General features: G+C 43.2%; 1 protein-coding gene across 5 annotated transcripts in view; it reads right to left on the bottom strand.

Annotated features, from left to right (window-relative positions):
- Nucleotides 1-15630, bottom strand: part of CMTR1 (cap methyltransferase 1) — a 419501-nt gene that overhangs the window by 106456 nt on the left and 297415 nt on the right. For all 5 annotated transcript variants that reach the window (XM_069236317.1, XM_069236319.1, XM_069236315.1 and 2 more), the window contains one exon: nt 11682-11804. In XM_069236317.1, coding sequence (XP_069092418.1) covers nt 11682-11804 — 123 coding nt within the window. The remainder of the gene's footprint in view (nt 1-11681; nt 11805-15630) is intronic.

Genomic DNA, 15630 nt, shown 5'->3' with positions numbered 1-15630 from the left:
CGCTGCTACAACAAAGAAGACTTCAGAAACTTTGTTTTCATGTCTACTGCCAGCTTTGAAACATTTCCCCAGCTGTGCATCCTCAAAAGACTGCAACTCTTCAGCCTTCACAAGAAGAAGAAGGAATCTCCCTTGAAGTGAAGGAGTCACTTCCCTGCAACCGCAGGCACCTACAGCAAGTGACGACTGGCTGCATGGACCTCCTCTCATCTTGAGCTGTGTGGATCCTGCATCACGGGTGGTGGTCCGGAGTAGTCCTCTTGGTCCTCTCTGCCAGCTGTCCAACTTTGGTGGATTGAGCGAGGGAGAGACTGCAATCTCATAACTCAAGCATCATGTATCATGTACAATGTCTGGATTCTGCTCTGGGAGTTGGTCTGAGTGCAGCATTTATTATACTCCCCATTCAGAGCTTAAGATCTAAGGTTCTGAGGTCAATGAAGTAGATTCTATTCTGAAGATGTGAACTGTGAGATCCTTTCAGAAGGGTAGTCCAGGACTAATCTCAGGTGCACAGGTAAAGACTTCCAAGCGCTTGGAGAATTACCTGAGAATATTGTTTCAGGGCCAGAGAGGATCTGGATGTTAGTATTTTCAGGCAGAAAGAGTTTTTGCTACTGGATTGCCATTTGCCTCCTTAGACGAGAAGTAAATCGCTTGCGGTGATATGCGTGAAGCAGCATATTTTAAACGTTGTCCTGGCCTCAAGAGGAGCCGGTGGATATCTCCCAGGATACTCTTTTCTCAGTAACAAGCCTTGCTGTTGCATGAAGAACAGCTTTTAGAAGGGACTAGTGCAAACCCTGGTAGGCCAGCCAAGACTGCATTGCTTGAATCGATCCTGGAAATAAGCAGAGCATGAGCTGCAGTTTCCAAATGGTTGTAGGCCAGAAGGTATTTATTTTTTTGACTAGCAGTCAGCATTGGATTTCTTTAAGATCATTGAGCTCTGGCCTAGTTTTAAATTGTTTTGATATATTCCTTGCAACAGAAATGCATTGATTTGATCAAGCCAAGTTGGTAGGAACAAATGTAAGTGGGATTTGATTACCCTGGCAGGGATAAGAAGGAGGTAGGTTTCACTGCTTTAATTTTTTTTGTTAAGTGTTCTAGTTTGAATTTCTGTAATGAATATCAGCTGTTAGGAGATATTTGAGATACACATGTTTATTCTACACTATAAAGCAGAAATTGAGGAAGGCAATGAGAGTCATCCATAATTTTTCAAACATTTCTGAGTAACGCTTATACCCCTTGGAAAGCTCTTTGATCCTCTAAATGCTAAAATGACATTTTTAACAAGCACAGACAGGTCTCTAGAATGCAACATTACACATACATCACTGCTCTGGCTGTTTATGTAACTGATCAATAAATGCTCCTTGTCAGTAGAACTATTGAACCATTAGTTACTGACCTGTAACTTTAGTTCTCCAGTATTGGAATCTTTCATAGATTCACATGCTTGAATCATTCCCAGTCGTCGAGATGGGAGACCCCGGTACATTTAACTAAGTAGTGTTGACATAGATATAACCTAAGGGTAATTTTAAGAAAAAGGACCAATCTTGAACATCCACCAATCAAAAGACACCACGCTCTAGAACCCTCCAGAGAGATGCTCCGGTACCTCAGATTTTCAGAGCACAAGTGCGTATAACATGACAAAAGAAAGAGGTGAAGGTGAGCTTCTCCGGGGAGGCGGGTGGTTCGAATGTGAATCTATGAAAGATTCCGATACTGGAGAACTAAAGTTACAGGTAAGTAACTAATTTTCTTACTCCAGTATTGGAATTTTCCGTAGATTCACATGCTTGAATCAGAGTAGAGAGCAGTATCTATGCACATTGAAACACTCTAGCCATCTATTCAAGATACACGTAGAAAACATGTTAATATGCAGCAAAATTTCACATCAAATTATGAACCCCCCCCTTTTTTTTTTTTTTAATCTAATCACCATAAGTATGGGAACTGAATCCGAAACTATTAGTCATAAACAATGTGCATACCTGACATCAGGATGGTGGGATGAAAGGAGGTGGCTCACCTTCACTGGAAGAGGTTCCTGAGGACTGCTTGACCCACCGCTACCTCTCCTTGAGATAGTACTTCCAAGCAGTAATGCCTTGTAAACGTATGGCAGCTTTTCCACATCGCTGCTCTACAAAGGTCTTGCAGCGGCACCCAAGCAAACAGCGCTGCTAAGGAAGCAACTGCCCGTGTAGAATGTGCATGGACAGATTAATGCAGTGGCTTGCTCGCTGCCTGATGGCAGAATTGAATTGCTGAGGAGATCCATCTAGCTATGTTTTGTTTGGAGAGCGGTTGACCTCGCCTGGGTGCACTGTAAGCCACAAACAGCTTATTGGACCTGCGAAAAGATTTAGTCCTGTCCAAATAGAATTTAACACATCTTTTAATGTCTAAAGAGTGCAAAACTCTCTCCGCAGGAGTTGACGGATCTGGAATTTTTTGTTTTGAAAACTAAGGGCTCATTCAGATGAAAATCCGAAGGGACCTTTGGGATAAAATGCGACTCAGTGCGCAAGATTAGTCTGTCCTGTTTGATCTGTAAAAACGGCTCTTGTATGGAAAGAGCCTGTGTCTCACCAACTCGGATGGCTGATGTGAGGGCCACAAGTAAGGCAACTTTCCAGGAGAGGAATTTCAGAGAAACTCGATGAATCGGCTCAAACGGGTGCTTCATAAGTTGCGCAAGAACAATATTTAGATTCCACGAGGGAGGAGGAGGTCTGAAGGAAGGAACGACTCTGAAAAGTCCTTTTAGAAATCGTTTCATCAATCTAGAGGAATATAACGAAGGTGAAGATTCGGAACGCCTGTACAATGCAATCACTGCCAGGTGCAACTTTATGGATGAATGTGCAAGTCCTGGTTGCGCTAAATGCAGTAAATAAGGCAATATTTGCTCCGGCGACGAGGAAAGAGGAACAATTTGCTGTTGGTCACACCACAAACAAAACCTTTTCCACTTACAGGAGTAAGCCTTATTGGTGCTAGCTGCTCTGGCCTTGGACAGAATGTCTCTGCACTCCTGTGGAATATTTAAATGTGCAAATTCCCTGTGCTCAGGATCCATGCTGATAATCTCATCCACTAAGGATCTGGATGCAATATCTGCCCCCTGTTCATTGTCAGCAAGTGTGGCGATGGTTGTACCGGGATGTGAGGCTTCACTGACAGAAGAAGCTCTGTAAACCAATGTTGGCGATGCCAGTATGGAGCTATTAATATTAGAGTGCATGGTTCTCTCTACATCTTTGTCAGGACTCTCAGGAACAATGGTTTTGGAGGTAAAGCGTATGCAAAGATTCCTGACCAAGCTATGGAAAATGCATTCCCCCATGATCCCTTTTGGTGATGCCAGCTTGCGAAGTATTGGCATTTGGCGTTCAACCCGCTGGCGAATGGGTCGAATTTGGGTGTTCCCCTCTGGGAAAAATGTGGTCTACTGTGGACTGATCTAGTTCCCATTCGTGACAGCTTGATTTTTGCCTGCTGAGCAAGTCCGCTATCTTGTTCTGTATACCTGGAACGTGCAGCGCTGTGAGCCTGATGCCTTGCTGCGACGCCCATTTCCATATTCTTTGAGCTTCCCTGGAGAGGGTAAGAGATCTTGTGCCTCCCTGTTTGTTGAGGTAATGTATCATAGTGGTGTTGTCTGTTCTTATTACCACCTTGGATCTGGCAATCTTTGGGAGAAAAGCCTGTAAAGCCAGATAAACTGCTTTGAGCTCCAGCAGATTGATGTGCATTGTCCTCAACTCTAGTGGCCACTTGCCACTTACTCATAGACTTGCAAAACACCTCCCCAACCTTCCAGGAAGGCGTCTGTGGTGATAGCCAGCGGTGCAGGATGATGCAGAAATGATAGGCCGACAGACAGATGATGTTTCTGAGACCACCATACCAAAGCTTTGACTATTGCTGGGGTTATGTTTATTTGATCCTCAAAGCTTCCTGAAATCTGGAGCCATTGTAGATTGAGCTGCTGTTGCAGGGGCCGCATCTTGAGCCTGCAGAGAGGAACCAGAGGTATGCATGATAACATCATGCCCAGTAAAGATTTGAAGAGGTGAACTGAAATGTAGTCCCTTCATTGAATCGACTTTGCGAGAGCTAACATCTTTTGTTGTCTGTCCACAGTGGGACATGCCATGGTGGACTAAGTGTCCTGTTTTGCTCCTAAAAAGGTGATTTTGCGTGATGGTAGGGGGGTTTGGACTTCTAGTTGAGGGTCAGGCCTAAGCTGTTGAGTAAGGAAACACTTTCTTGTTGACCTGCGCGCTCCTGCGTAGGTGTTTGCTTTTATCAGCCAATCATCTAGATATGGGAATACCTGATGTCTTCTCCTGAGAAAGGCTGCAATCGGCGCTAGGCACTTGGTAAATATCCTGGGAGCTGACTTTAGGCCAAAATGGAGGACACAAAATTAAAAATGGCTTCCGGCTACCATGAATCTCAGGTATTGTCTGTGGGTTGGGTGAATGGGGATATGGAAATATGCATCCTTTAGGTCTAGTGTAGACATAAAATCTCACTGGTTCAATCGCAGAAGGACATTCTGTAGGCTTATCATACAGAAGGACTGTTTTTTTCAAGTAGGCGTTTAATTCTCTGCGGTCGAGGACCAGTCTCCAGTCCTTCCACTTTTTGCGAATGAGAAAGAACCTGGAATAAAAAACCCTTCCTCGCTGTGATGAGGTACTCTCTCTATTGCTCCTTTGAGGAGCATTTTGTTGATCTCCCTTTTGAGTTGTTCTAGATACTTCAATGAAGTTCTGCGAGAAGGATTGGGAGGAGGCATTTGGACAAAGTCTAAAGTGTGTCCCTGTTTCACTAATTGTAAGACCCACTTGTCTGGTGTTATGACTTGCCATCATTTGAAAAACAGGGCTATCTTTCCGCCTAGAACCAGAGGAGGAGGGTCGGATGCAGCCAGAGCCTTGGGTGTATCAGGCTCTGCGAGCTGAGTCTTTAGCAGGGTGAGTTGAGCGTCCTCTAGAGCCAGATCTGCCATAAGCCGCCTGTGGCGGTTGCCTTTGTGTGTAGTATTGACGGAACTGCTGAGAGGAGGAAGGATACCTCGAGTATCTGTATTGCTGGTAGCCTCCCCTATGTGAAGGCATTCCACGTCCTCTCATGGCTCGAAAGGAAGTTTTCTGAAACTGGAGAGTTCCCAACGATTTTGCCGTATCAGTGTCGGATTTAATGGATTGCAGAGCTTCATCAATATGTTTTCCAAACAATGCCTGGCCATCGAAAGGAAGAGCTAAACCTTTATTCTAGACCTCAGGACGGAAGGATGTAGCTTTTAACCAGCCTTGCCTCCGAAGGACAGACGCACCTGCAAGCTGACGAAACGCAGTTGTGGCTATATCCATAGAACAGTCTATCAGTTTCGCTGACGTACGCTCTCCCTCATGTAACGTCTTCTTTGCCTCCAACTTAACATCCTCCGGCAACTGGTCAATATGCGGGGCGATGTCTGCCCATAGTTGTCTGACACATCTGGCTAACACTGCCAGGGAGTTAGCCGCTCTTATAACGAGGCTTGCCATTGACGAGAACCTCTTTCCAATATTGTCCATCCATCTATCTTCTTTGTCTGGAGGTGCGGAAATTGGAGCCGAAGGATTTTTTGACCTTCTCTATGCCACCTGAGCAACCACTGAATCTGGATGAGAGTGACCGGTTTGACATGTTGGGGCATCCTCTGGTGCTTTGTACTTTGTCTAGTCGGGGTAGCACCGCCGTGACCGTAGCAGGGTTGTGCATGACTTTTATCCCCTCTTCCCATAAGTTCACTAATGGTATGGAACGTACAGATTTCTGGAACATCTCCTTAAAATCATATAAGAAGCAATCTGTTTGCTTGGACGGCATTGGCAGAGCAAATCGTTTAGCCGCTCTCTCCAGGAGATTATGGAACCCCCTGATGTCATCTGGAGGGGAATCCACCTTCGGCTGAGAAGGGGAAGGAGGAGCAGGAATAACATATTCGTCCCTCTCCGACTGAGTGTCAAGGAGCTCCCCTTCTTCTTGATCACCTTCGGAAACATCAGTGTCCTGTGGTCTGGTCATATCCATCGTGGCCACATTCGCTAGTGGCAAAGAGGTTGGTCTCTGACGTGGAGTGGTAACCCTTGAAACAGGCGACGAAGGAGGTCGTTGTTGTTTGTTCCGGGGGTAGAAAACGGTTACTGTAATCAGCCAGCATTGCTCTGAGATCAGATAGAAAAAGAGCTTGGTATGTATGCCTCCTCCTGGTATGCTTGATCCCCTACATAGTACTGCCGGTCATACGCCTTGCCATACTCATCATTGTCCTCTTGATATTTCACATTTAACTGTGAGGCCCTATGTGCTGTTCCAAATGGTCCCTCTTAGTCTGATTCTTCATCCCCCTCCAGCAGGTGTACTTGCATGAGGGGGAGTACCTTACTAGGTGAAGTATGCCTTGGGGTAAGTTTTTCCTGGCTTCTATGCTGTTTTTCCCTTATCGACGGTGCAGATATAGCCTTAATCGACAGTGGAGTCGTCAACGACAAAAGCATAGATAGCTTAATCGTCGACAGCCTTACTTAAGAGTCTACGATGACGACAGCGAGGCGGACACCATTGTCACTGCCATCGACGATCATGACGTGTAAATCCTCGAAGAGGACATCGTCGACAGTCGGATACTCGTCGTCAGAACTGCTGTCAGCGCTGAAAAGGTAGAAGTCGTCGTCGTCAGCAGTGAAAAGGCACTCACCGACGTTGTCGTCAACGGTACAATCTTTGCCCCAGGAGCAGAAGATGGCCTTTTGAAAGGTGCAGCAGACACAGATGGGTGTACAGAAGATTACTTTTTGTGCCTTTCAGAGCTGCTGGCATGACCACTTTCCCCTTTTTTGGAGAATCTATGAGGTGGAGTGGAGGGGCTGTGTAAGACTCTGAGGTGGACTTTTTGAGGGCTTTTCTTGATTGCTCTGAAGAAGATCTTGAATTTGATCTAGCCCTTTTTGATGACTTTTTAGATGATGTTGAGGAGTCATCACTATCTGACTCAGACTGGATTACCTCTGGACTTACGTTTTTGCAGCTATAACAACAATCTGCCTTCTCTATCTTTCAGAGTCTTAGAAGAAAAGATACAACAAACCTTACAGTCCTTAGCTGAGTGGTCTGGATAGAGTATATGCAGTCCTGATGAGGGTCTTCAGAGTGTAGGCTCTTTTTGCCACAGGTCTTGCAGGCTCTGAATAAATCCTTCTTTTCTTTGTCAGACATGCTACAGTCCTTACCCACAATCAGTCAAAACAAGTTTGGCAGAAGAAAATCAGCTTTAAGCTAATCCAAAAGTGTGAAAAAAAGAGCAGAGCTCTAAGGAGACTCCCTAGCACGACGTGCGGTAGAAAATCTCAGGTACTGCAGCTTCTCAGGAGGGTTCTAGAGGGTGGTGTCTTCTGCTGATTGGTGGATGCTCAAGTTTGGTCCTTTTTCTTAAAATGACTGATAGACTGTTAAATTAAGAGGCCCAGGGCCTTTAGGTTATATCTATGTCAACATTACCATCTTGACGACGGGGAATGATTCAAGCATGTGAATCTATGAAAGTTCCAATACTGGAGTAATACCACGTTAGCACTTGAGAGCTCTTTTAAAACTGAATGTGTGCAAAACTTGTTAAGCCTGAGCAGAATGAATCTCATTAACGTGAAGTGACAGTGTAATGCCTTTGGGCGGGAAATTTCTTTTGACAATGTGTTGCTGAATGTTTACACATCATTTCCGTTGGTGCCCTCCATTTGCCTATATCCTACGACTCAAATCATTTTTGCTAATGCCAAATGCTTTTGATGAAGTGTAACAGTTTAACAATATGTAGAGTATGTTTTATGTGTTATCACTGTGTGTTTAGAGCTCATACGTTCATATAATGTGAAATGATTTAGCTTAGGCCTAGCACCTTCCTCTTCGGATACTCATAGGCAGGACAGTTTAGAACCCTCATGTGATTCTTCACGCTGTCACTAATCACTGGCATACTTTGCCTGTGTTGCAGCATTAATACTGCCTAATGGCTGAAATGCACATACTTGAATCCAGTAAAACTTGTTCTCTCACTACCAAGGAAGTGCAGCTTTCACTAACAAGCAATGAACAGGCTGCACATACTAACCAGGTTTGGAACAACATACGGCGGCTTCCTCAATGGCAGATCTTTAGGTGCTGATCCTAATCAACAGACTCAGTAGGAAGGGTAATTACAAAATAGCTTTCACTTTTCATATCATTTACTTTCTGTTCATTTTTCATCACCACAACTGTAACTGTACAATTTGCTACCAAAAGTTTTCATTGGTTGTGCACTAGCTTGGTTCTTAATAAAAGCCTCTAATAACACAAGTCCTCGTGTCTTGGGTGTGCTCTCCTGAGGAGTGCCAGAGGAGAACTCAATAAATTTCCCTTTGTCTGTGGATAATAATCTCAGTTCCTACCATGGATCCCACCCAGGTAAGTTTTGGGAGATAATCACTGAACTCCTGTCTGTTTTCTCTGTTTAAAATGGTAATCCAGAATGTGTGCACTGCCTGGAGGTGAACGGGAATTTGCTGGGTATAACTGATTAGCTTAGTACACAACATTGTATCAGCGAAATAAGTTCCAGTTATCTTGCATTGAAATTCACTAGCCCCCAGCCCCAAAAACTGACAAATGTGTACCAGAGGCAACCAACCCCATTCTTTAAGCCCCCCCTACGAAGCAAGGAATTGCAAATATTTTGGAAATAAAAAGCAGAGGAGACTTCTTGCATGCCATTCTTTGCAGAGCTATGAAGTGTCTGAGGAATACTCTAAACCAACTGTGGCTAGGCATTAAATATATTGTTTCTATCATTTCTACCTTGAGTGTCAAAAATGTGCCAGGGGACCCAAGGGTGGCCCTAGGAAGACTCCCCACACGCCTTCAGCAACCACAACATCCTGCTGCATCCCCAGCATCAGGACCACTTCTTTGCTGGATCACGATAAAGGATACAAAATACAGTGAGGACCCAGAGACTGCGTCCCCTTGGACCAGAGTGGCCCTTGTGACTGGGTCTCAACCCCTTTGTAGCCCGGCCAGAAGAGTTTTAGAAGCTGTTCTAGTCCGTGGGCTCCAAACCGCTAAACTACTTGCAATAATGTATTGCATTCTAAAGACTGAGCCACAGTGATTTAATTTTAACTGTGAAAAATCAGATCTACAGTTGCCCTCGATAGATTTTTGTAATTTTGTGTCTAGTTGAAACTAGAAATATACTCTATTTTTATCAATTAGTGTTGAATTTTTATTGCGCCTTATTATTTACTTATGAACTGTTTTGGTACTTCTAAATGCTTTACACTTGTTCCTTTAATAAGCTTGACTGCTCTGCGCAACAGCCTGTCAGGACTGAGCTGATGGTTTTATTAAATAACCTAAAAAGACCTGATCATGACTGTGACATTCTTACATGGTGAGATCTCAGAACCACACTACATAAAAATCCACTTTCCTCCATGAACAAAATTATGCCTACATACTGTTCTCTAGCAACTTTATCAAGTTTATCATGTCTCTGAAGGAAAGGAGACCAACGCACTAACAGCAGTGTCAATGCTTGCATTTATTAGTTTGGTTAGATGCATTTAACAGTGTTGATTAAACATCCTGAGGAATCACAGAGGTTTGCCTGGGATTGTTGACAGCTCTGGCATGGCTCTGCTCCCAAATAAGATGCCCTTAATATGAATTCCTTCCTTGTTCCTCTGTAGACCTCCCTCTAGATTGTGGAACAGATCAGGTATCTTTCCCCTTCCCCCCTTTATGTGTTTGTTGGCCCTTTGCTCATGCACTCCAGATGGATTACCTTCTTTGTACAGGCACATTACCTGTCACAGAGCGGCTGGGAGGTAATATTTTCCCTGACATACAATTTCAGCACTGCCTGACATGCATTTGCCACTGGAGAGGCAGGAACATTATAAAGGTCAATGCAGAGGAAATGGAGGCTGGATTGGTAAAAGGCAACCAGGTCCATTGGTTGGACTCCTACTGGCCTACAGAAATAGGATCTCTTCCTGTGCCTACTAGGACAGGGCAGAGTTTAGGTGTCTTGGGTAAGTACAAGCAATATCTCTTCAGCAACATTTCAGCCTTGTTGTGTATATGCTTTTATCATTTGAGTGGAATTGTAACTTAAGTGGATAAATAATGGTAAAACTCTGTTCCTCAACCCACAATCCCAGTGTAGGAATAATTCACTTGTGCAGCTTGGAATCCCATTGTTGGATCCAGATTCCAGGTATCAGTGCAGGGAAGTTACCATGTCTCACTATAAACAAGGGTCATTGTCGACTACGTGTACTGATGGATTAACTTGTAAGTAACTGTGCTCCTATCTACACAAGAATTGCCAGGATACCAATTACTAGTAAGGGGATTTGGTTCTCTTAATGTGAAACAAACATCCAACTTATATTTCTTGTTTCTTTGACCTTACTCAAATTACCATGTGTCTACATATGGAAACTAGCAGTGCTGTCCAAGATAGAAAATATATTTCCATAACCATAACTTGATTGATTCAACCTTTAGTTTGTATCAGTGCTTATTTATAACAGTGTTCTTGATGGCATGCAGGTGCAGTTTTGGTACATATGTTGCACACTTACTAGATGTGTCTACGATGTACTGGTGTTGAATTGTGTACAGAACTGGAACAAATTAATCCATCACCAAAGTGTACATTTAGAGGTTTTTATTCAGTTTAATTTATTTATATAGTGTTTAAAACAATAACAAAAAAATAACAACAAAAAATTTGTAAGACAATATATGAACCAGTAGATTAAAAAACACACACTACATCATACAGAATAAAAAATATATATAATGAAATGATTTTAAACAATTTTAGCCCAAAATATTCTTTTAAATTACGTTTAAGAAGTAGAATGGAAATATGACGAAGTCCAGACAATAATGTATTCCACACTAAAACCCCTTCACCGCTAACATCGTACCACCAAAGTTCCTACACTTCAGTCTAGTTGGCACTAACCTAGAATCGGATGTTGAGCATAATGTCCATCATCCTACCCACCCACGTCCCCTCCTCGCTTTAACATGCTAATGAATTTGTCAGACGTGTTTCATAATTGGATAGATCCAAAAATTGGTGTCAGTTACAGAGTGGAGTGTGTGTGTTGTGGAGTGTGTGTGTTGTGGTGTGTGTGTGTGTGTGTGTGTTGGGGTGGGGGAGAATCATTTTCTAAAGTTACTGTACAAAGGAAGTCATTTACACAAGGGAATCAGTGAATATAATTAATTTGGTAACAAGTGGTTTTAAAAGGAGAACAAAGTAAAACAGGTTAATTAATCTGTTTTTAAAAACACGATCATGTAGACTCATGAAACAGATGATTTAACTCACTGGCTTATCGTATACCATTGAATCATACTGATTCCTTAGATAAAGAACTGCTGATTAAAATGTACACAAAAATGTAAAAATCAGGCTACACAAAGGCCACAAGGCTATTTGTGACATGACTTTTTTAATAATACTTAGTGCTTATCCCTAAATGCTACAAAAAAAGTTTTTAAAATATCACATCATAACCTTTGAGAAGGGTACATCTTACCTCTCCTTTAAGCTCATTAACTATTTCCACAGAGAGGAGAGTTTCCCTTGGCAACTCAGTCTTCAGGTCTACTTTTGTCCAACGATCAGCTGGTCGACCGTCCCAGGTGTACATCTGCGATTTCTGCCATGACAGAAAATAAACACAATGTCGGTCTTGAAAACAAAAAAACAGACACTTCAAAAAATTCAGGATATTTATTAGAGTGTTCACTACATGTAGGATCCTCCCATCACTCCAAGGATGTTAAATATAAAAACTTTAGAGCAAAAGGTCCAAACTGCAAACATACACTCTAATTCTGCCAACACCCCCACATAATTCACTTGACATCAGGTGGACACTCTTATTTGTTGCAAAAAACTGGAATGAAAACCCTCTCTCCTTACGATCTGTGAGTACTTTCTCAGAATTCAAAAAGAAACTCAAAACCTGTTGTAAGGTCCGACACTTGTACGAGCATCACTGTAAGGAAATGCTTCATTTTGTATTGCCACCCCCAAGGTTTCTCGACTAATGCTGCTTGACAGAACATATAAGTTACAAAGTCACCCCACAGACTGCAGCACTTGTTGTGCCACCTTGAGAGTGCCATAAGTAAACTGAGTCTCCCAGTCCGCCACTGCGGACTGGAAGATCAGTTTTAAAATGCTACCCCGGCTTTGACTTTTAAACCAATGGCAAAGTTAAACCTCCCTTTGTAATATGTTTAAACCACCCCGTTGGCAGGCCTACTTCGCATTAAATCAGGGTGCAGCATGTTTCACAGCATAGATCAAAGGAGGAACATGTATTTGACCAGTTCTGGTATTAAAAATGCAAAACTGTTGTTTTTAATGCAGAGAGTCTTGGGTGCCCAATTGGCGAGTACAGGGTTACACGCTGACCCCTCAGCTGTGCTAACCCCTACAACAGTGTGACCAAAGTTGATACACTGAGGTATCTAACAACTCATTACATTAAGCTTGCCTTGATTTTTAAGTTGAAATTCATGTAACAAGTAACAGTATGCAACTTTGTCAAAGTTGCCACTTTGTTGCCTTCAATCTCCTGTGACCTTAATGGTTACACAATGAGCTTGAGCTCAAGACAGTTCTATTCCTTCCTAGGGAGACGTGCTACTGACTCCTAGGAAAGGAGACAATAGGGCCCTGCACTGGAGAGAGGTGTTAGCTTCCTCTTGCAAGGAGCCACAAAGGTTTTGGCCCCAAATGCAAAGCATTAAAGTTGAAGCATCCTATGAAGAGCAAACGAGGAACACTTAGGAGAGGGGAAGCCACATTTTTTAGGCAGGCAAGTTGGCAAGTGGAGAACAAGGTTAAGCCTGTTGTCAAACTGGCTTTCAGAAACAAAGAGCACCCTTGGTAGCCACACCTCTGGGTTGGGACAGGGAGCTGTGGATTCTGAGAGGGGTTCTCCTATGTTGGGAGTAGGCAAAATGGTGCACCTCGGGATAGCTTGATGCCACAACTTCCCAGGAAGTGGTCATCAAGAGGGAGGGAACTTGGTAGCTCTCTGACTAACAACTGCATCCTACCTGAGGACAATTTCTGAGCATAAATAGGGCATCCATTGGACCCAGAACTCAGATCTCGAGTGGACTGGAAAGAGGACTGGAGGAGGACTGTGCTGCTGCACTGTGGAACCGGCAAAGAGAGGCTGCACCGGCGTGAACTGCGCTTCCTGAACCTGGTGGTCAGGAAAGAAGAGAGACTGTGCCTTCAGTGGTCTGATTGTGGATAAATCACTTCCAGAGCCCAGCCAAAGATAAGATACTCCAACGGTCAGTTGGATAACCTCTTCACAGCACAAGGCCACAACAGCTGAGAAGCCCGCATGGGCCACAATCTGAGCACCATAATTTCACTGAAATGTTCTTATTACCGATTGCTCTACTTTTGAGTAAAACTTGCACATGCTTGCTTCACATCAAGAGAAGAAAAGCATACTGAGCCTGGAAGAGTGCCCAAACTCCAGGATGCTCATCTGGAGATTGTGGCGTTGCTGCTACCAGACACGGTTCACTGCAAGATAACCAAAGGTGCACAGTCTACCCTAATAGGGATGCATCTGTTACCACCACGACTAATCAGAGTTCAATGGTTTCCCACCAAGAGATTGTGAGGCTGAGCCCACCAAAGAACACTCTAGCATGAATGACATTGTAGGTATGAGTCACAACTGCAAAGGCCTTGCCAAAAGCAAGAAAAGATGCAGTTACACAGCAACATCAAATCAAGGATGTGCACAAAACGGATTGTGCCAATATTGTTTTGCTGTAAAAGAGATACCATTACTAATGATCTGAGCCCTTTTATTGGGAGAAGAAGAGTGATATGAACTTTCCCTTCTGTCATTCTATAAGTACACAGCTGAACTAAAACTGCTGCTAAGAAAATCCAACGGGATTTCTGAAGACTGACTCAAAATCATAAGCATTGCACCGGCTTGCCTGTACTCTGGATGTAGTCTGAAAATTCTTGAGGAGAATCTGCCTTGATGAGCTAGCTATACAGTCAGGAAAAACAGTGTTATTCTGCTACTGCGGATGGACCTCAACTGCTGCCCTAATCTTTATCAAGACCCAAGGGGCTGTGGCAAGTCTGAAGGGGGTAGTGGTAAAAGTGGCGCCAATTCACTATGAACCACAGATACATCCGCACTTACAATGAAAATTAATGTATGCATCCTAAATGTATAATATAATAATTAGGCTAGCCTTGTACCTTTTGTGCTTGGAAGATATGTGTTTCCACTTTAAACATTTGATTTCATAAGAATTTGTACAGAGGATCAATATTCAATGTAGAGTGGATGTCCCCACCCAATTATTCAGCACCAGGAAATATCTTAATTAAACACCCCTATGCATCATGCAGACATTTGCTTCATACAGAGAGAGGCAAATAAAAGGGGAACAGAGACTTCAGACATGAGACATGTAGAGATGCAGTGGTAAGGTTCACCTGGAATCTCTTTCTTTGACCGCAAAAAGCATAGCTTTTCAGTATATACCCAACCCACTAGATGGCCTTATATTAAAACATTTGGAGTAAGACCAAAGTAATAAAGTTTGAAAGTTCTAAACTGCTAATCCTAAGAGAAAAGAAAAATGTTGCTTACCCTGTAAGCATCTCTTCATGGCATGTAGTGTTGTAGATTCACATGCTCAGACCTGTAGAACTTGTTTTTCTTCGAATAAATCTTTCGAGTCCAAGATACAGTGATTCCGCCCTTAACAGGTAATGCACATGAGCATTGACTACATAGGGAGATTGCTTTCCAGCATGGCAGGTGAGGATGAAGATAATGCATGAGAATGCGGTAATGTCTGTGTGAAAGGAAAGGAACTTTGAGAGTAAAACGATATCTGCAAGAAGCAAACTTGTCCAGGAAGGAGAGTGGTGCACGTGAATCTACAGCACTACAAGCCACGAATAGACGCTTGCAGGGAAAGTAAAAAATGTCATTTGTGGTATGTGTTGCCGTACATATGCTCTGCATAGAATGTAAATTGATTTCTCTGTAAGGCATTGGTTGGCCAGAGGATGTTGCAAAACATTTGAAAAGTGTACTTGGTACAGCCTGGCCTACTTTGGCCTGCTGTGGTGCTGGGGCTTCCACATAGCAGTGTTTGGTGAATGTGTGTGGTTTGGACCAGGTGGCTGCTTTACAGATGTCAGCTATTGGGATGTTACCCAGAAATCAAAGGAGGTTGCTTCTTACTTATAGAACGCAGCCTTGAGGGAGTAGGGAGCTGCCTCTTGGCTTTGACATAGCAGGTTTGAATACACTAGACTAGCCAGCCACCTATCCCTGCTTTTGAAACAGCTCTACCCTTGTGTGGTTTTGAGGAGACAAATAACTTGCGTCTTACAACATGGTTTTGTCCTATCAATGCAGTACAGAAGAGCCCTCTTTACATCAAGTGTATGAAGTGCTCTGTCAG

Source organism: Pleurodeles waltl, chromosome 5, assembly GCF_031143425.1.
Source record: "Pleurodeles waltl isolate 20211129_DDA chromosome 5, aPleWal1.hap1.20221129, whole genome shotgun sequence".
Taxonomy (NCBI): domain Eukaryota; kingdom Metazoa; phylum Chordata; class Amphibia; order Caudata; family Salamandridae; genus Pleurodeles; species Pleurodeles waltl.
Note: the sequence above shows the minus strand (reverse complement) of the source record. Positions and strands in the feature narration are given on the sequence as shown.